We start from the raw sequence: 21,829 nt of genomic DNA, 5'->3' as shown, positions 1-21,829 counted from the left end.
GGCTAGAAATAAGACTTTAGCTTTTAGTACTTGTATTTTTTTTTAAGTTATCCTCCAATAATAGCAGGCACCAAGACTTGCCATTTACCACCTCCTTCATTTCTATGGCAGAATACTGCCTGGGGAGGGGAGTTTAATTGCCTGAATCATGATGACTGTGCAGGGCCTCAGCAAAGGTTGCACCAAGAGTCCTATTTCCCAGCTATCTGAGATCCCCATTAAGAATTTAATAGCAATAGAAGAAGAGGTTTCTACCATCTACAGGAGTACTCTGTGGGCTTTTATAGTTAATGATGGCCCTTGAGTGCTAAAGAGAGTAATCTGTGGCCTGAAAGAAAAAGTTTTCTGTCTTCTAAATTCGGTTATCAAGAGCAAGATAGAGTGACGAATGCAAAGGAATGCTGTTGTGAGTGTTTAAAAAAAAAAAAATTCCTAGGAACAATGCTGTGGTATCTCAGAAGAGGGAGGTGCAAGAAGGCAAACTGCTTTAACTCAGGGTTATGTAGAATCTTGAAAGACAACTGGGAAAGCTATAGAAACTGATGTCAGAAGAAGACACAGGAAGGACAGGCATACATTTTTCAGAACCCTATTGAGAAGACCTCAGTTAAAACTGAATTTGTCACAATTAAGAAAAGATCTAGAGAACAAGGGAAGATACTCCATTAGAACAACACCAGTTGAAATGCATTCTAGGCTGAAGGTAGGTCCTGCTGTTGAGAGGCCCTTTACTGATAGATCAGGAGCCACATCCTCTAGGCCTGGAGGTTGGGTGGCGGAGGGAGACCCTGGGTGATCAACACCTACTCGGTTAACAATAGGCAAAGCCCAGAGGAGATGGTAGCTTCTCAGAGACCAAGGCATTACCGGTAGTTCTTTGCCCTGCTAGTTGGTTTTTGGCTTTTAAAGCCTTGCTTTTCATTATATTGGCAACTTTGTCGTGCTGAAAATAGAAGAAATAAGGGTAAGCGGAGCACCTAACCACCTAGAGGAGAAGAATTTGAATGAAAGGAGGAAGGAACATTGGAACCCAGGGAGCCAGAGCGGTATTTCCCTATTTAAGGTCAAGAATCAATCTGTTTATTTTTTTTAAGTTTTTTCTTTAATTAATTAATTTTTGGCTGCGTTGCGTCTTCGTTGCGGTGCACGGGCTTCTCATTGCGGTGGCTTCTCTTGTTGTGGAGCACGAGCTCTAGGCGCACGGGCTTCAGTAGTTGTGGCTCGTGGGCTCAGTAGTTGTGGCTCATGGGCTCTAGAGCGCAGGCTTAGTAGTCGTGGCGCACAGGCTTAGTTGTTCTGCGGCATGTGGGATCTTCCCGGACCAGGGCTCGAACCCGTGTCCCCTGCATTGGCAGGCGGATTCTTAACCGCTGCGCCACCAGGGAAGTCCTCAATCTGTTTAAATTGCCTATTGGCATAAGGTTGGTTCAGCAGAAAAATATGAGGAACTAGAAACTGCAAACCCAGGGTCTGATTTTTCTGCTTATTACCAGGGGAGAGTATGAGGTAATAGTTTGAGGTCTTCTACTTGGGCTAACAAATTTGAAACTATAAGGCAAAAATTCTCTGCAGAAGAAATTTACTTAAATAAGATATAACAATAGCCCAAAGTTTCAAGTATTACCAAAAAATTTTTAAAGAAATGAATGTTTGAATTTATATTTTCATACTGTTGACTCATTTAAAGTGTTAGCATGCTTTTTAAAATTTAGTCATTTAATTCCAATATGATTTATGATATTGTACATTAAAGGAAACCCCAGAGTTTATATTCAAGAGCTACAGAGCATAACACTTTAAAATGTTTTTAGAAACCAGCAGGGCAACAGCATTGTGGTCTAGTTTGCTGTAAATTAGTGATTAAAAAAAAAAAAACCCGATAATGATAGCTGACATGAAGAACTTACTGTGCATTCATTCATTTTATTTTCACACCTAACCCGTGAGGTGAGAATCATTATTGTTCCCGTTCTTCAGATGAGGAAAGTCAGGCACAGAGAGGTTAAATGACTTCTCCGAAGTCATGTGACCAGCAGGTGATAAAACCAGGATTGGAACCCAAGTTGTTTGACTCCAGGTTCTAGCTTTTACCCACCCCTCTCCACCCCTTCTTGAATAACAATGTGTATCCAGACAGTAAATGCTTCTAAGCTAAGACTTGTATAAACTTACCGACACAACTCAGTATTTATCCTTAGAAGGTAAATTGCTTGAGGAGTGGTCTGTACGTTTGCATAATCTTTCACTACCACTTCTTTAACTTTTGAGTCAGTTCTTTTAAAGTGTGAGATGCCTTCACCTACCAAAACCGGAACTGATGCAATGATAGATATTCTTAGAGGCTCTCAGAAGTCACTGGTGTTTCTTGAGAGCTGAACAATTATTTATTATGTAGAAGATGTGCTGTGAACATAAGCCCAGGGGCTCTTCAGATTAGCAAATAGTGTCTCTACTTTATTAAAATGGACTCAGGTATTGTAACAAAAATACACTCTTCATTTCCTTTGGTTGTTATGAATAATAAAAGTGTCTCCTTCCTCTCAGTCAGGTGGCTTCACACACATCTTCACTGAAGATATGCATGTAAGTCTATAAGTTTTCATTTTCCGCTCATGACTGCCTGACTTTCATAGTGTTATCATCATCTCCATTATTACTTTGAATTGTTACTGTGGGTATTTTGGGATCACGAATTTGATATTAAATAATTCATTGTCTTGGAAAACCCATTGTGGGTCTACTTTCTAACTTTAAGTTTATATATTATCTATATTATGTTATATTTTTTTCAGAACAGAGATGCCAACAACAAGAATGAAAGTCTCACGGCTTTGGATGCCCTAATTTGTAATAAAAGTTTCCTTGTTACTGTCATCCACACTCTTGAAAAGCAGAAGAACTTTTCAGTGAAGGACAGGTATCAGCCCATTTGTTTATATTTTGAAAGCCATTAAGTAGAAAGAATAAAACCTGAGCCTCTCATTTTGTTTCGGAACTACAACCTGAGCTTGGTATCTGAGGACATGCATCTCTCCAGAGGCTGGTTGATTTGGGTCACCATGCAGTCCTGATGTTTCTTTCCATTTCAGATCACAACGCTCTAACACAAATTCTATTTTGAAGACACACACACATGTGACACCCCCCCTCAAAAAGCACCCTAAAAAAACCCAATACCAAGAAAACACATGAGTCCTGAGTCAAAAAGCAGAAGTGTGCTGTTTTCTATTTTTAAAAACACCCTGAAAATTCAGGGAAGACATTCACTTCTTGTTACCGCTCTAGTTTAAAGTAAACTAGAGAATGCTGAAAACCATATAAAATGACCGGAAGTTAACATTGCTGTGTGGTTTTTATGGATCGAGGACAAAGGTAGTTGAAACTTAGATGTTAAAAAAAAGCACCCACAGGGCAGCACCCCGTTAGCATCCCATTGCCTGACCCCTCAGGTTTCCTTGGAAACTGCTGTCAGCACCGAGCAAGCCACAGCTGATGACTAACCTGCTTAATCAAGACTCTGGTTTTTTTTCCAATATGCTTTTTTTCCATCATCTGTATATCTTCTTTTTTTTTCTCTTTCAGTTTTATTGAGATATAATTGACATACAGCACTGTATAGGTTTAAGGTGTACAGCACGATAGCCACAAATATGATCTCTCTTTCTGAGTTTGAGGTTTGTTTCGTTTTTTTTTCAGATCCCACATATAAGTGAGATCATACAGTATTTGTCTTTCTCTATTTCACTTCGCATGATGCCCTCAAGGTCCATCCATGTTGCTGCCAACGGCAGGATTTCCTTCTTTTTAGGGCTGAAGAGTATTCCCTTGTATATATGTACCACATCTTCTGATCCATCCGTCTGTTGATGGACACTTAGGTTGCTTCCGTGTCTTGGCCGTTGTAACCAAGGCTCTGTTTTTAAATAGGTGTCTGTTTGCTTCCTTCTTAACCATTGCACTGCAAACTAAGCTGGTCTACCTAACCAGCATCCTCGAGGTGCTGACCAGGGACTTGATGGAGCAGTGCAGTAACATGCAGCCTAAGCTCATGCTGAGACGCACAGAGTCCGTGGTGGAGAAGCTCCTCACAAACTGGATGTCCGTCTGCCTTTCTGGTTTTCTGCGGGTAAGTGTCGCACCCCTCGGTGGCGTCAGAGCTAAGACTGTACAGGCAGCTGTTTGTAGCAGGTGCTGATGTCTTTGCCAGGATAAATCCTGAGCACTCCGTGGCGTCAGCATTTAACCACTGTTAGTCTTGGTCCTTACTAGGAGCACGTGGAGGGGAAAATAAAATCTGTTTTTGCGGTAACCGGCCTAGGCAAGTACAATTCATTTAGAATTTCCTCGAGTAAGACTTTTTAAACATGTTATTGTAGCGAGAACAATTAACGTGAGACCTACCCTCTTAACAGATTTTTCAGTGTACAAAACAGTGTCATCTATTGGCACAATGTCGTACGATAGATTTCTAGAACTTACCTTACATAACTGAAACTTTATACCCCTTGACTTCTGCATCCACCTTCACGCGGTTAATTAACGTGTGCTGAGTGGAGGGCATATTTCAAATGCTGATGGAAACACACTGTTTTCAGGGCCCCTGAAGCATCTTGGAAATAGCCATTTACCTACCACTACGCTCTCTGTAAGCTAATGACGTTCAATTCCAACCAGTTATCCCATATGAAAGCAAGTCTCCAAAAAGCCGCCCACCCCTTGAGTTCACTTTGTTACAGTTAAGTGAACATGGTTATAATCTAATTGAATCTTAAAATCTTTTCAAATGTGGACTTGGCACATATTCCATTGGTTAAGAGGATAGGCCCTGGAGCCCACTGCCCGGTTTGAATCTAGACTCCACCGCTTACCAGAGGCCCCAGGCAGGTTCCTTGACCTGCCTGAGCCTTGGGTTTATAACCTGTACAACTGGAGGAAGAATATTTTAGGGCTGTTCTGAAGCACTGATGAGAAAATGTATGCAATTGCTTGGCACTGAGTAAGCACTCCATAAATGATGCCCATTATTATGATGAAATAATAGTAGGAAAAGAAGTGTGTTCTGTTGAACCCAGGCTTCGTTCAGCCCTCCGAGGCCCCTGGTGCAGGACGTTCTTATCCTTCTTCAATTTCACCAGCCATCCAGATTCCAGCAGAACTGAATAACTGTGTGTTTGTAGCTAGTTCTGAAATCTAATTAAAGTTTGAATAAGATACACTGCTATACCACAGGTTTTAACAGTGCTACTTAAGTTTAGATCCAAAAAGCAGCGCCTTAAATAGACTGTGCTTAGTTTAATGTTTAATGTAATCTTACAAGTAGATGCACAACCTTTTTTTTTTTTAACCAACCCTTTTCTCTCCCAAGGCAATGCCTATTTATTAAGATTAATGAAATCTGCCTTCTTTGCTGTTTACTTGGAATACATCATCATACACTTTGGGGAGATGTGGAGCGCTTATTTCTGGGGTGAATATTTTTGGCTCCCCCCATCCTAGCCTCAGCCGCAGCTGCTCCGAAACAGAGGCAGCAGGACCCTCACCCAGTTCCTGGGTCTTAGTCTCAAAAGGCAGCTCCTGCCTCACCACCTACCGTGCCACTGAATCAGAAGCTCAGGGTGGGGCGCAGTAGTCGACGTTTCCAAGTTCCTGCAGGTGATTGCACCGCCCTGCCTTTGAGAACCTGGGGGCAGTAGAAGGAGCGCTGGCCTAGGACTCTTGGTTAGAAGCAGCAGGTTTGGGCTGTAAGTTCATCTCGGCCCCAGCTTGCTGCGTGGCTCCAGGTACGGCCCTTTCCATCTGGGCATCCGTTCTCTACCCACCAAATGAGGCGCTTGGCCATTGGTTTTAAATTCCTTTCCAGTTCTTTCTCTGGGACCTTGTGATTCTTTTTCTGAGCCCTCGAAGGCTAGTCAGAGCCTTGCCCTTGCTGCTCTTGGGCGTTAAAAAGGCGAGGCGTCCCCAGAATCTGCGCTCTGAGTCCAAATGGCCCCCTTGAGCAGAGGATTCCTCGTCAAGGTTTTGCAGTGCTGACTCAGGAGTGTCTTGAGCACTTGGGGTGGTGAGGGGCCAGCGTGCTCCCTGGGAGGAAGTGGCATTCGGCCCGTCGGCGACACTTTCGTTTTCAGTGGAATAATTCCCTCTGGCGTGCAGGGCCGGACCTCCCCAGCCAGGTGCCCAAGGGGTGTGGGACTCTGACGGCCTGGCCCTCCTGCTCTACCCATCCTCCCAAACATCGGCCTGGGTGCCACGAGCGCTGTGACCTCCAGGTAACTTCCTCCGCTGTGCCTCCAAGGCCCTGTGGGTCAAGTAATAATAATAACTACCATTTATTGAATGTGCCAGCCACCACGCTAAGAGCTTTGCTTCCTTTTTCTCACTGAATCCCATGAGGTGAGAACCTTTATGACCGTTTTGCATACTGGGGAATTGGGGCACACAGGATAGACAAGACTTCCTCCCATAGAGGAAGATCCCATAGCTCGTGTGACAGCACCAGGGAGCTCTTAGCCACCCGGCTTAATGCCTCCCCAGGAAGGCAGCTACCTCCTTCCAGGCTTAGGGAGGGACTTGGGGCTGGAATGAGATCACAGGTGCGGAAGCCTAAAGCTCAGCCATGGTCAGAGAGTCTGGTCTCACGAAGGAAAGGATGGTGAAGGGGCCAAGCTTAATTCCCATCACAGGATGGGAAGGGCAGGGTCAGTTCCATAAACGGGGCTCTGCCCCAGGCCGGCTCCCTGGGAAGCTGTGTGCACCCTGGTCTGATGAGATGCCTAAGCCGCCAGCAGGTATGACTAACTTAGAACTTGTGTTCAGTGGAGACAAAGAAACGTCGTGGCTCCGTCGTTTCCTAAGCTGGCCATGCATCAGGATCCCCCGGCAGGCATTAAAACTACAGATGCCCAGGCCTCATCTCCAGAGATTCCATGTCTAGAGTAGGGCCCAGACATCTGAATTCTTTATAAGAGTCCCAAGGGATCCTGGCGATGACGATCCAGGTTTAGAACCACGGGTGTGGGTAACGGGGCCAGGTGAGATGTTACTAATCTGAGTCTAGCTGCACTCTTGTGGAGAATTCTTACCACAGAGCCATCGAGTCTGGAGCTGTCACTCCACACAGCCCAGAAGAGCCCACCGGCCCCCAAACGCCGACCTCTGCAGGTGCCTCCAGCCCCCTCCCAAGGGCGCTTACCCCCATCTCTGATGTGGGCTGGAAGCAAAGAGAGAAGTGAGGCTCTAGGTTTGTGGTCGGGATATTACCTAAGGGGGTGGAGGGAGAGAGACGAGAGCAGTGTGGTTGTGAACCTCTAAATAAAGGAAGTTTCTCATAAGAACTGAAATGTCATGTTCTAGTCCCAGCGCTCTCCCCACCTGGGAAATTTTTGAACATTCCAACCCTGTCCTGCAGTAAGGAAGCAACTCCAGGATATGTCAGGAGGGGAGAGGAAAGTGATACAGGGCCCCAGTGGCAGGGAGAGCAGCAGAGGAGTGACAGGAAGCCGGGGACCAGGGAGGGCTGTGCTTTTGCAGTCAGTATAGAGGATGGTACAGGGCGGGTAGGGGTGGGATCCAAGAGACCTCAAAGACGTCTTAGCTTACCTCTTCAAGGGAAAGCAGGTGAGAGAGCCAGTGGAACCCTCCTTTCCAAGCCAGATGCATTGGCTGTGAAGCTTGACTTTGTAAACTGGTGCTTCAAGCCCTAGTCACGTGGCTGGCTTCTCGTCATCACTGAGGCAGTTGGACTTCCTGGTTCTGGGCCTGGCTCTTCTTCCCCCTTAAATTCAGTTTAATGTCCTTTTGATTACAGAGGGTTTATTTACTTAGCAAATACTGCACGATGGATCGTCAAGCCAGGGCGACATGCTTTGAGAGGCTGCATGAAAGCAGGAACACACAAGCCTCCCACTTGGGCTCCTCAGGGTCCATTCAAGCGCAAAGTGGCTACAGATTTCAGGCGTTTCAATAACAGCAGGGGTGGCCACCCCTGGTCCAGAAAAAGGTTCAGAAGGAAGTCATCAAGATGGGCCAGATGCTCGGGAAGATCCTTAGAGTAAGGATCTGGAATCGGCTCTGGCCCAGGGGAAGGAGGTGGGGTACACTGTGGCCTGTACCAGCAAAGGCGCCTGGGTGGGACTCTGCAGGCTGGGTCTGGGAAGGACCCCGGGGCTGGCCGCCTCACGGTCAGGAGAGGAGGCTGCAGACTGCAACTGAAGGCCACTTCCTTCGTGAGAAGCTGTCGACACCCAAAAGCTTCCTCCTAGGTAAATGTATAAAATGCTTTTATGTTTATTCTGGTTACCAAGGCTAATCGTTCTGCATTTTTTTACATGCCATTTATTTTTAGCGCGCTGGAAAAAAAAAAAAAGGGCAGTTAAATAGGAGCGTAAAGAAAGGTTAAATCTCTACCAGCTGTTCTTAGAGAAGCTTAAGCATAAAAGAATGATCAGCTCTGTAAGTGCCATGAGTGTGTGTGCGCGTGTGTGAAGTCGCGTGCGTGTTGGGGGAGAAGAGGCAGTTTCCTGAGTTTTGCTCCTAGTCCTAAGTGGAGCAAAGTGTGTTTTCTTGGGAGGTGCGTGTTGACTGTTAGAAAACACTGCCTCCTGTCTCCTGTCGTAGGGCCATAAACTGAAACTTTGATTCTCTGGAGAGTACAGTGGATTCTGCCGAAAGCTAACTGTCACTTTTGCGTCTTTTCCAAGGAGACTGTTGGAGAACCGTTCTATTTGCTGGTGACGACTCTGAACCAGAAGATAAACAAGGGCCCCGTCGATGTCATCACTTGCAAAGCCCTGTACACGCTTAATGAGGACTGGCTGCTGTGGCAGGTTCCGGAATTCAGCACGGTGGTGAGTCTACGATGAAGCTGGTGGGGCAGAGGGTGGGTTGGGAAGCGTCGCTTTGAAATGATCATTCCTACCGCAGGAGGCCTCATATGTTCAGTTTATTAAAACCGTAGTTGATAAAATATTAACACGTGTTCACATAATAGATTTTAATTACTCGGATTGGGGGAGAAAGTATTGTCATGATGCCTGGGGTGCTCCTCCATTTCCGAAGATTTTAATATCAGGATGGTTTATAGCTTTCAGCATCGGCAAAGGAACTGCAAAGCACTCCCTACTCAGCGCTTATAATTGCAATCAGAATTTCTCAAACGGCTCTGCTCTGGAAGACAATGTGTGAAGATATATTTCAACCAAATTGAGGCCGTCTTATTTTAGAACGATAACACAAGACAAATTCCGCTGTGTTCCCCCTGCAACATGACGCCCTTACTTTATTTTCATGGATTAGTTACAAATGTTTGGTGTCATGCACTCAGCGTTCTGTGATCTCACAGATATTTTTAGAGGAATGCTGTAAATCACGACAGGAAGATGATTGCTTGGCTGCTGGAGGGTTTCACCCATTTAAGATCTTCCTTTTCACCCGTCCCCACTCCACCCGCCCACTCTCTTCCTTTCCTAAAGGAAAAGAGACCAATTTTTTGCACATTCAGGAATTTGAGAGAGAGAGAGCCAAGCATGGCAAGTATCTCCAAAATTACTTAGGATTTTTTTGTGCTTTTCTGTTAACAGAGACTTGGAAAAGGGATTGCTGTATTTTGGTTTGATCTTTAGCTTTTGCAGAGATTCCGGGCTGCTTCACAATCTCATTAGTGGGGAAGGAGGAAAAAATTACAGCGGGGTTTTTGTGTTGCTCAGTAAAGGGGCCGAGGCTCCTGCGGCTTTGCTCTGGATGGCAAGCACTGCGGTGTCATCCTGGAAGAATTCATCCCCTAATTGGAGGAGGCACCATGGTGCTGTAGGCTATGTTACGGTTGTGTCCTCTCGTGGGAGAAGAGTCCCCAGATCAGCTCTTTCGAGTCCTCGGTCACCGCTGGATGGAGCTGACCCTCCACTGAAGATGGCACATGCTTAGCCGCCATCCACAAGGTGGGAGGCGGAGCAGAAGGTCACCAGGTCTGACTCCTGTCTGTTACTCCCATCTGTATCTGCGGGGGAGTGGAGTGCAGTGGTTCTCCGATGTTAGCATGCATCAGAGTCCCCGAGAGAGCTTATTAAACGCCAGTCTGACGCGGCACCCCAGGGTTTCTAGTTGCATAGGTCTGGGGTGTGGCCCAAGAATTTGCATTTCTGAAGAGCTTTCTGCAGCTGCCGCTGGTCCAGGGCCACACAGGGAGAACTACTGATATAGTTGTTACTGAGTGTGGACTCTGGAGCCAGGCAGGTTTGAATCCTGCCTCTGCCACGGGCTAGCTGTGTGACTTTGGGCAAGTTTGGAAACCTCTCTGTGCTTCCGTCTCTTCACTTGTAAAATGGGGATGATGATCATGGTACCTGCCTATTCATGGATGTTGTGAGAATTAAGAGTTGATATTCTGTAAAGTGCTTAGACCATTGCCGGGCACATGAGTGCCCTGTAAAGAGTTATTAAATTTAATTCAAATCTCCTCGGGCACTTGTTAGAAATGCAGATCCAGATAGACCCATGCCTGGGCCTTCTGTCCGGACTGACTACATCAGAATCTCTGGGGGGGGAGCCCAGGCACGGATAGATGTTTTAGATGCTCCAGGTAATTCTAATGTGCATCCTGCAGGAGGAACCCCACTGGTACCCTGGAGGACAAATGATGAACTTGCATCAGGGCCTATCGACTCTCCTTTTACTGATTCGGGGTCTTGTCTTCAAACTCAGGCCTTGGTCCTAATGCAGAAGGTGGTCATGCTTTTACTTTGAGACATTTTAGGAGCCCCACAGGTTCCCAAAGAGAAATATTTGCAAGTGAATATAGGTCAGGGGAATCCAGCAGTGTTTCACTTTCATGAAAACACGAACCCGCACAGGAAGGAGAGGAGAGCAGAGGATGGAACTGGGAGTGGGGAGGACTCAAAGGCCTGGAGCAACTTTTGAGGTTTGAGTCCTTTCTAATGCTTTACATCGGAACACTTTTCCCCCTTTCATTTTGAAACGTTATTTACTTCACAGTCAATTAAGACCATGTGTTTCTGATTTGTTAACACTCAACTCATCATCAAAATGTTTCTTGATGCTGAAGACATTTGTGTCCACTCGGATTCTTTTTTTCCTTTGTAGCCCCTGGGGAAAAGGTTGACGGAAAATTATGTTTTTAGAAATCCACATAAATCTTCCTTTCCGAACACGGATTTGCCGGTAGATGGCGTTGAGACTGGGAGAGGGGTGGGCCACTTGTTTCTAGGGCCCTTGACTTTGAAATTGATTTTTAATGCCTTTCATTGGACCCGCCCCAAACCTCTTTCATGGTGGATGGTTATACTGGAAGCTCCAGAGAAGCTTGATCCGGTCTGTGCTTGTGTGACAAAATGTTAGCAGGTCGATATAAAAAATTTAAGGTTTTTCATTTCCTTTCAGGCAAGTCCCCTCAGCCTTAACCATCATCTTTTAAATTTTCTTCCTTCCTCTCTTTCCCACCTCCCCCTGCCCTTTCTCACTTTACCCCCCTTCCCCACGCATGCACACCCAGTGGTCTGAAGTCTTGACTTTCTAAATTTGCTGAGATGGTTTATGTATTTGAAAACCAAGGTGTGGAGAACAAACTCGATTGTGTGTGTGTGTGTGTGTGTGTGTGTGTGTGTGTTTGTGTGTAAATATTTTCGAGGAAAAAAAAGCCAGGGAAAAAAAATCAAGAGCAGCCACCCAAACAACTTGAAATGACAGAGCCTGGTACCGTGGCTGGGACACATTTAAAAAGAGGCCCCGAAACTCCTGTTTGGCTAAATGGTGAAAACCACAGCGCCTCATCTAACAGCCTAAAAGTCAGGTTTCACTTCTCTAAAATTAGGATGTGTTCTCCCTGAGGTGTGGGGTGTTTTCTAGAACATAAAGGCAACATGCCAATTGCTTATACATGAAATCATTATACTAACACATGGGCTCCAAGAAGTAATTCTTTGTTTGCTGTACCCTGGGAGGAAAATTCCTCTGCCATTTCTTAAATGTAAGCAAAGCCCCATAAAGTCACTTCCTCTAGGGCCAGAAGAAACCATCCTCCGCCAGCAAGGCACTGCAGGCTGGTGTTCAGTGAGGCAAACTGCCATTACGTTCTCCTGCTCCGGGCTAGGAGCATCAGGGGAGGGTTTGTACACACACGCACACACACAAACGCGCGCACACACACACACACACACACACACACACACACACGACTCCTCTAACATCCAGGGATTCCGAGTTGACAGCTAGAAGAGAGATAAGCCCTATTGCTCTAAGGTTTTTCCTCCTTTGCAAACATTTAGGCACGTTCGATTTTGTGGCTGAAGAATCTCGGGCTCTCCCTTAGGGTGGGCTGTGTCTAGAGAGTCGTTCTGGAGCGGATCGCCCGAAACTTCGGAGAAGTGAGTGAAGGTTGAGGATTTCAGTTCCGGGAAAGTGTACCACATGGGAGAAAGGACATTTGCTTCACTTGCAGGAGGCGATGAGAAAACCCAATAACTCGTGGCAAGTGTGCTGAATTAGCAAGAGAAGGTTGACTTATAATCAAAGTTAAGTGAGAAATGGTTTTTTGAACTCTTAAACCCAGGAAATGAGCCTGCCAATCGGCTGTATCAGAGATAGCATCTTGGCGCCCTGGGAAACAGTGTTCTGACAAACATAATATTGCCCTCATTCTCATATCTATGAGAAAGTCTTTAAGATTATTAGAAAGTCTTGGAAAAGCACAGATACTCGCCTACAGAAATCTTGATGCCTCTGCTATGATTTATTGAACGTTTCCACCAGCCCACACTAGCCTTTTTCCCCACTAGTTACCACGTTGCGGACAGCCCTGGTTTGTAAAATATTTCACCTCTGACACAGCCCTAGCTATCCCTAGCAAGAGTTCCTCATCTGCAAGCTTCCTTCAACGCAGCCGCTGGGCCTTCCACTCCCCAGCTCCTTCTGTTCCATTTAGTTTGTCCTTTCAGAAGATCCATTATCCCCATAATTAAACAACCCACTGTCCCGATTAAGTCATTCTCTGTTACTTCAATTACATCCCATTGTTCATTAAACCCTGATGTTTGCACTTCAGCAATCTTGTTTTTAATACTCCTAGCATTTGTGGAGAAAGAGTAAAGTTAATTAACAATTCTTGAGCTTTGTTTTTCTTTTTCTCTCTACCATAGTGCAAATCATTTCCATTATGACTTGCAATAATACTGAAACCATTACTAACTCCATAGTTACTGTTCTGAGCTTCTGATCAGAGAAGCGAAACCATTTTTTATAATCATTTGAGGTAAGTCATCCTACTTGACGGCAGGCAGTGGAAAATGAAAAATTAACCTTAAATGAGTGCTTTAAATGATTCTCCTCTTCATATTCTTTCTTCTCACACCCATAGTCTTGGGATTAGAAAATAATTTCGTTACCTAAATACACACGTACTTAATTTTCCTCTTTATGGCTCAAAGATGACTCTGTTACTTCATCGTTAAGGATTCTTATGTATACTTGTTCCCCTCAGAGAATGGTAACTTTTATAGCAAACCATGGTGGAGATAAAGGCATTTTTAATTAATTTACTTATTATAAAATTTGTTTTATTTATTTATTTTTGGCTGCACTGGGTCTTCATTGCTGTGCCTGGGCTTTCTTCTAGTTGCAGAGAGCAGGGGGCTGCTCTTCGTTGCGGTGCGCGGGCTTCTCATTGCGGTGGCTTCTCTTGTTACACAGCACAGTCTCGAGGCACGCGGGCTCAGTAGTTGTGGCTTGCAGGCTTTTAGAGTGCAGGCTCAGTAGTTGTGGCTTGCGGGCTTTAGAGTGCCGGCTCAGTAGTTGTGGCTCGTGGGCTCTAGAGCACAGGCTCAGTAGTTGTGGTGCACGGGCTTAGTTGCTCTGTGGCATGTGGTATCTTCCCAGACCAGGGCTCGAACCCATGTCCCCTGCATTGGCAGGCGGATTCTTAACCACACACCACGAGGGAAGCCCAAGGCATTGTTTTAGATTTGTCTTTTATGGCATTGTCAAGGTCAGCATTCCATTTGAAGTTACTGTTATCTAGAGCAGGAATCAGCAAACAACAACCTGTGGGTCAAATGTGGCCCTGCTGCCTATTGTTATAAATAAAGTTTTATTGGCACACAGCCATACCCATTCATTCACTATTGTCTGTGGCTGTTTTCCTGCTGCAGTGGCAGAGTTGAGTAGTTGCAATAGAGATGATACAGACCTCAGAGTCCTAAATGTTTACTATCTGGCCTTTTACAGAAATTTTGCCATCCCTTAATCTAGAGCTTGACATAATAGAGGAAAAAAACCCTAGAATCCACTCTCCTGCTCACCCCCGAAAATCTTGGCCTGTTTCCTCTCCTTCTAGGGACACAGCAGTGGAAATGCCTCACCACTATCCACAAAGCTGAAACTTATGGGCACTCTGCCCAAAAACCCAGAAAACTGTGAAATACATTAAACCTAAAATACTGGAATCAATCATTTTGGGCTAAATTGGACAGATTCTCACTTGATTTTTGCATGAACAAGTGTTAGTAAATGCTAGCAAGTGTATAAGACTGGTGAGAGAAGCTTAAATTTGAGGAAATTCTCTCCATTAACTTCATTTTTTTCTTCAAAATGGAAAAGGCCTTTCTCCCTCAGTATTCTGTCAGGGGGTTAAATACCCTGACCCAGGAAGCGTGGGGCTCTCAGTCTTTGGTGGGGAAAGGAAAAGGTGGGTGGGGGAGGGGAGGTCGGGCCTGCAAGAGCCGCATTAGAGGGGCGGCTGGTAGAGTGTCCCAGGGCTGACTCAGCTTGAGAAAAACCTCAGGTCAGAAGCTTTTCTGAGACTTGGACTTCTAACTCTGGGCTCTTGCTGCTTCTACTGAACTTCTGGAAGTGGTTTTCTTCTCTCTAGTTCAGTTTAGTATAAGAACCAGACTTTTCTCTTGACCTTCATTTGGCTCTGCAGTGAAATTCGAAATGTATTTTATGGGTTTTATTTAACGAAAGCAATTATTGGCCTCAGACCGTCTATGATAAAGTCGCTGGCTTGTAATAAATTCTTTTAAAATTGATTTGTAGGTTTTAGAAGGTATTACAGAAAGGATGCAGCAACACCCCTGCCCTTATTAGCTAAGAATATGGCTGATGAGTTAATGAGGTAGCTGCATCATCCTTTCCCCACTGAACTGGGGAAAATGTGGGGCAATGCCTCTTCCCCTGCTTTTGATGTGTCCTCTTAGCCCTCTGCAGCTTGTTTTTTCTACCTCCCCAATGCCTGAAACTGCCAAGTTGTGTGAAGGGCCCACGGGTAAAGCTGCTAGTGAAGCAGGAATGTGGTTGTATGTCGGGGTGCTGTGTTGTTCAGCTCAGAAGAGGTGGGGTTTGGAGTCTGACCATCTTGGGTGTGAATCCAGGCTCAGCCGCGTTACAAACTGGCTGTGTGACCTTGGGCAAGTCACTCAACCTCTCTAAACCTGTTTCCTCATCTTTAAACAAGTGGATTACTTTAATTAAACCCTAACCTTGTACATTTTTTATGAGGTCAGGAAATAATATCTGTAAGATGTCTAGCCATCATGCCACGGAGTAGGTACTCATTATTTATTTATAATAGCTTTTCCCGTCTGAGCTGTTTTTCTTATCAACAGTATGGTTGAAGCAGAAACTGTCCCCTCACCATTGGTTGGTTATTTGGTTGGTTGGTTATTGATGATGGGTGATGCAGGGCAGTTGATTAGCTGTATCCATTGTCATTAAAAGCTTATGTTACTATTGAAAATGTTACTCATAACCCCTACGTGTGGGCTTTTACAACCTATAGCAGACAATATCCCACCGGACAGATGTGAACAGGAGACCACAATGACACACCTGCCCAGCTAACTTGGACTGCAATCCTGCACATCTAAAAGGGCTGGATTGTGACCTGCTGCAAAGGACCGGGTCCTTCCAGTCTGGTCCTCTCTCTGGCTTTGGTCCCTGTGCCTTCAAGATAGCCTTGCCCTTCTAAGAACCCTTCTTGATAATAGAGAAGGCATTGTTCCTGAATCCATTGTTCCTTGAGACCCAAGATACCTGTGGCTGAAGCAACAGCGGAGTTTCTCTCTCTCCCACATGAAGTTCTGAGGTGGGCAGCCCAGCACTGGTGGGCGCCTCTGCTGGGATGTCCTCGCAGACCCCAGCTCCTCTCTTGCTGTCCTGAGGTCACCTCATGATCTAAGGTGTTTGCCCCCTGCCAGCCTCCTTCCACATTCCAGCCAGCAGGACATATGCTGAGCTATAGAAAAGTTGACCGACGGTCACCAGCTGTCTTTTAAGGAAGTTTCCCAGGGGCTGCCACATAACACATCTGCTTAATTTCATTGACCTAAACTTAATCACATGGCCATACCGAGCTGCAGCAGAGGCTGGGAAAGGTCGTCTTTATTCTAGGTGAACGTGAGCCCCATAAAAATTCCTGTCAATGGGGCCCAAGCCACAGGGTGCTCCAGATTGAGTGGGTTCCACGGGGTCCCATGCCAGCCAAGGTAAGGAGGTGGAGCCTCCTCTGCTGTGTCCAGCCTGTCTGCTTGGATAGCGTTTATTGAGAACCTCAGGCAGATTGGGACTGCCCTTCGGAAGTTTATCACCTCGACTGGCCTTCGGCTCTGCAGTTAAGAGTGTGGACGTATCCTAGTTATGACCCTCAGCAGCTCTGCGATCTTGGACACATTTCTGAACCTCTGTGTCTCAGCTTCTTCATCTGTTAAATGACACTAGTAATAGCGCCCACTTCAGACAGCAGTTGTGAGGATTCAATGAATTAGCAAAGCACGCCCAGCACATGGCGAGTGTTCAGTAAGTGTTGGCTATCATTATTAGAAACCTCAAATTGTATTATCTCCCTCAGCTTTTGTTTCTGTAAATAGTACAGGGCTTCTCCCTGACATGGAAGGTGGTGGTTTTGGAAAGGCAAGCATGGTTCTTCAAGTCCTCTACCCTCTCTCTCTATTCTCCCCAAAGGAAATGGGATTCTTTATCTAGACTTCCTAACCTCATAGCCTGAGTAAGAGATTGAAGCTTGCTGCACATCAGTCTAATAAGAGTTGAAGCCAAGTATCTCCATGGTCCAGAGGCCTCCTCCTGTACTGTTGTACATGTTGCTCCTTTCCAGACCCAGTTCAAGTGGCCCTTCCTCCATGCAGCCTTCCTTGATTTCTCTCCCTTTGAAAACCCTCCTCCAAGCTAGAGGTAATATCTCTCTGAACCTCTAAAGCACTCCATCTGTACCTACTGTTTTCTTTCTGGTATTAGAATTTGTCGTGTATATCCCACAGTTGTTGTATCAGTCTTCACATACTTCCCAGGCAGGATCAGTGCCAGCTTCTATTGTATATCACCTGCAGTGCTCTGCACACAGTACGTGCCAAGTAGGTGGGTATCAATGAAAGTAGGTGGGTATCAATGAATGACTTTATCTACCTCAGCGTCAACAAAATGAGCTCTTGTCAGATTGGGTGCAGGCAGATGTAAGTAAGAGAAAATATGACTATTGGTGTGTGAAATCCTAAGAGCATGGAATTGCACTTAGAGCGGGAAGTCTGGAGGTTAGCAGCCCTAAGGTAGGTCCATGTACTCAGCAGTGTCAGGGCTCTGGGTCACCATCTCCTTGCTCCTCTTGGCCCTTCCTCTTAGTCACAAAATAGCCGCCACAGCTCTAAGCACTGCTCTCCCCTTTTGTAGAAATGCTTTCCCTTTATGTTTCATTGGCCGGGACTGGGTTACATGACCAGTCCCTGGTGAATGAGGAGAAGAGAGCTGCCACCAGAAGAAGGAAGAGAGATGGCTGCTGATTGTACAATCAACCATATCTGTCGCCCCAGCTTTGCTGACACTTTCGTAGCCAGAGCAGTTCCTCTTAACAGAGGGGCAGAATTGGGGGGAAGAGACCAGGGTGCATTTTAGAATGCTTTAGCCTTTTGCGGGTCTTGAAAATTAATCACCATTCCATAGATTTGAACCGTGCTTAGTTTACAAAACATTTTCAGGCTCTGAAAGGCAGGCTCAGCAAATATTTAAAAACATGGAGCTTGAGTTCCTGCTTCTACCTTTTTCTTGCTGGGTGATCTTGTACAATGTACTTAATCTCTCTGTACCTCAGTTTCTCATCTGTAAAATGGGAATAATGATAGAATCTATTATATGTCATAGGGTTGTTCCTGAGATGAATTTATGTATATTAATACACATCATTTGTCCTGGTGCTTGGCACACAGGAAGCACTCCTTAATTTTCTATTATTACATGTCATGATTTAGTGATCCTGTCACTCCTTCGAGATAAGAACGATGAGAATTTTGAGGCTCAGAAGAGTTAGAGGACTTGCCCACGCTCCCACAGCTAGCTAGCAGGAGAAGGGGATGGTCCAGGTGGCCTGGTGCCAGTGCTGAGGACCCTCAACCCTCCTGTCCTCTCTGCTCAAATTCTCTGGACACTTACTGAGAGTGAAAGAGTTGCGTCTGGTGGCTGAATATTGTTTCAGAGGCGGTGCTTTGGTTCCCAAGTATATTGTGAATCATCTGAGAACGAGGACCATGCCTTACGGTCTCTCCTAACCCTGGCCCCTAACACTGAGTAGCACACAGGAAGGACTCTGGTTAAGTGGGTTTTGAAGGGGAGGTGGCACTTCTGTGGGGATCTTCCTTGATGGGGGAACAGAGAGGCCCAGCGTGAGCTTTTCAAGCCTGGGGGTCGGGTTAAGAGTCAGGGCCTGCTCTGAGATCCCCCCGCTACTCTTACACATTCAGAAATTGCTGTTGGGGCGCTAAGCGTTAGCGGCATAAAAAATGAACACAAATCAATTTGTGTCTGAATTTACTCTCAGAATTCCCTGTGGACTCTATAAAATGCCATTTTACCTTTTTCCCACCCATCTAGCTGTGAAGGCAGTGGCAGATTTACATTATTTTACATCCAGTTAAGGGTTTTTTTTCCCTTTTGGTTATGTTTTAAAGGAGAGCATTTATTGCCTGTAAAGAGGTGTTTTTTTTGAAGACAATAGTGCCCTTTAGGTAGTCACAGAATGTTATTTCGCAAATACCTGTAAAACTATTAAAACAGGCTGGGATCGCTGTAGCCCTGATTAAAAGGGCCTTTTCATTTGTCTTTATCTTTGGAAGCCCTGTGAAATAGCTTAACCGCCACTACTGCTACTGGCGAGACCAACTCGTAGAGAAATACAGGGAGACACGGGCAAGTATACTCAGACCGTACAGGGCAGGACTGACGTTTGCCCCTCCAGGAACCCCGTTTGTGCTGGGAATGCAGCTTAGGACTTTGGTTATAGTCTGATCTAAGGTTCCTGGCGGTCCAGAGGGTTCCTGGGCTGTAGGTGGGACAAGAGAGGAGGAGGGAGGGCCCAGGGGGTGGGAGGGACCGAAGCTGAGTGGTTCAAGTTGCCACCCCTGGCTCTCCATTTACAAGCCAGGTCCCTAGAGGCACAGGCCTCTGTTTCCTCACTCAAAAAGTGGGTATAATAATAATACACCCTCCTGCCCCAGGATATTGGGAAGATTAAAAGAATCGTGTCTTGAAATGTGTTCGGCAGGGTGCCAATAAACGTCACTAAAAAAGGAGGTGAGGAGAGGGCTCTGGCCTGAGGCTTCTCTGCTTCTCGCCCACCCAGTACGTCAGTGTTTGCTAGCAGTCAGGAGTCCCGCACCCCTGCCCAGTGAGCCACTGGCCCAGAACACCAGTGTGCTCTGAGAACAGGCAAGGGAGCCACTCTCTGTCCCAGAAAAAAGAAACTCTCACAGGCCAGACCGAGACCACCACTTAACCTCAGACTCCAGCCTCCACTGATTCGGAGTTTCATCTGAAACTCGGTGAGGACTGCACCAAGGTTTACGCTCGTCTAATTATAAACTGGATTGGAGAGGCAAGATGTAAAGGCAGTAAAAAGAAGGCGTGCCTCTGAGCACCTCCCCAGAGCTTCAGAAGCCCCTTCTCCGTGTCTGGGGTCCTTAAGTCCTATCTCCTGAGGCAGACACTGGAGTCAGGGTCCCAGCTGCTCAAGGCCGCCTGAGTCTGTTTCCACATGAAGGCATACTAATACTAGCAATAATCATAGTGATAAGTTATATGGAATAATAACACCCCTTTTATCACTACTGTTATCATCACCGTCGAGCCTTTCCCCGCAGCCTGCCCCGTGCCAAGCCTTTGGCGTGCGTGATCTTATTTAATCTCGATAGAAACACTAGAGACCAGGTACTATTCTTATACCCATTTTAAAGTTGAGTTAACCCTAAGGGTCCCCATTTTCCACATTATTTGTGTTTTCATTTTTTAAACATTTCCATTAGTTAATCACTTTACATTCCCTCACTGCAGCCAGGCTCAAAAACACGAAATAATGGTGCATTTCACACCACACCCAGGTCCCTCTGGCTCCATGATTATCAGGGGGGCTTAGAATCTAAACTGTATATTGTGCTAATTTCAAAATACTCTCAGCACTTCCCTGAATCAGTTCCCCCAAGGATCCTGAGTATGTAACTTTGTTGTTTTAGATCTCTTTATTCTTAGGCAAAGTAAACCTGAAATTGCTCTTAAATTCCTTTTGAAATATTCCCTAGTTCTGTGTTTTCACACATTCACCAAGGCCTTACTTCTCCCATTAGACTGATTCTGAGGTTTTGCTGCACTGGGGAGGATGTTAACTGACAAAACCATAAGTAATGGCACTGAAATGTAATTAATGCAAGAATTATAGTACAGGGTGGGGATCTCAGTGTTTTAGTGAGAGCTCAAGAAACTGCCTGGCTGAAGCAGTTGAAAGTGGAGGGGGAGAGGCACGTTACTGTAGTTAATGCTGCATATTATAAAGGGACCTCTTTGGCATGATCAATACGGAGACCTCATAACCTCTCCTGTCACCTGGAAGTTTGCTACTAGGACTCTGTGGTCCTGTAATGAAAAAGATAGTCGCCAGTCTGCCCTCATCTACTGTGGAAGCTTTCCAATTTTTTTCTTTTTTGAGGATGAAATTAGAAATCACCGTTTTTAGAGTATTTATATGTGTGTGTGTGTGTATATATATATATATTTTACTCTCAGATATATTTATTCAATGCTTGCTCTGTAATGAGAGTTTTACCTTTCTGTTTTCCTTTCCATTATCCCTGAAAAGAATGGATTATGGAAAAAAGATTAAAGTGGTATAATGCGATATGGTGTTTGCTAATGTGCTGTCAGAGGTATTAGTGGGACTCGCCAAGGTTTGTGTCTTTGACGAAAGCCTTTCAGATTGCAGGTATCTAATAGACTTGGAAACCTGTTTGTATCTTGCAGGCATTAACCGTCACCTTTGAAAAAATCCCAGAAAATGAGAGTGCAGATGTCTGTCGGAATATTTCAGTCAATGTTCTTGATTGTGATACCATAGGTCAAGCCAAGGAAAAGATTTTCCAAGCATTCCTAAGCAAAAACGGCTCTCCTTATGGACTTCAGCTGAATGAAATTGGTCTTGGTAAGGCGATACGGGAGCTATTTTGTCCCGATTCCCTGATGAGCATCCCTTCCACCTTCCCTCCTTTCTGGCCCCCGGCATGTAAGCTCTGTTTGGTGAAGCTTACTAGCCTGGGTTGTTCCCAAAGGGCATGTCTGGAGGCCAGGAGACTGCATGGTTCTCCCACAGGTATCATGACTCCTTTTCCTAGGAAGCAGGATCCTTCAAAGATGCTGTTTTGTTTTTTGTTTTTTCTTCAATATCATGTTTGTAAATCAGATTCATGAGATTGCTAACCCTGAGACCAAATGAATTCACCTTGCACCAAGAAGTGCGGAAAGGTGTCAGCCTCAGGCCCTCTGTATGTGTTGTGTTTCACAT

At 45.5% G+C, this 21,829-nt stretch overlaps 1 protein-coding gene across 2 annotated transcripts in view; it reads left to right on the top strand.

Moving 5' to 3' along the window:
• The window catches only part of PLXNC1 (plexin C1), a 142,002-nt gene that overhangs the window by 96,794 nt on the left and 23,379 nt on the right, over positions 1-21,829 (top strand). For both annotated transcript variants that reach the window (XR_003004431.1, XM_024754364.1), the window contains exons 18-22: positions 2,545-2,583; positions 2,793-2,917; positions 3,928-4,126; positions 8,697-8,843; positions 21,292-21,469. Coding sequence is in view for 1 of the 2 variants with exons in the window: in XM_024754364.1 (XP_024610132.1) it covers positions 2,545-2,583; positions 2,793-2,917; positions 3,928-4,126; positions 8,697-8,843; positions 21,292-21,469 (688 nt within the window). In the remaining variant the exon portion in view is untranslated. The remainder of the gene's footprint in view (positions 1-2,544; positions 2,584-2,792; positions 2,918-3,927; positions 4,127-8,696; positions 8,844-21,291; positions 21,470-21,829) is intronic.

This window comes from Neophocaena asiaeorientalis, unplaced genomic scaffold (assembly GCF_003031525.2).
Source record: "Neophocaena asiaeorientalis asiaeorientalis breed wild unplaced genomic scaffold, Neophocaena_asiaeorientalis_V1.1 scaffold92, whole genome shotgun sequence".
NCBI lineage: Eukaryota > Metazoa > Chordata > Mammalia > Artiodactyla > Phocoenidae > Neophocaena > Neophocaena asiaeorientalis.
The sequence above is the reverse complement of the archived record's forward strand: the minus strand, read 5'-3'. Positions and strand labels throughout refer to the sequence as shown.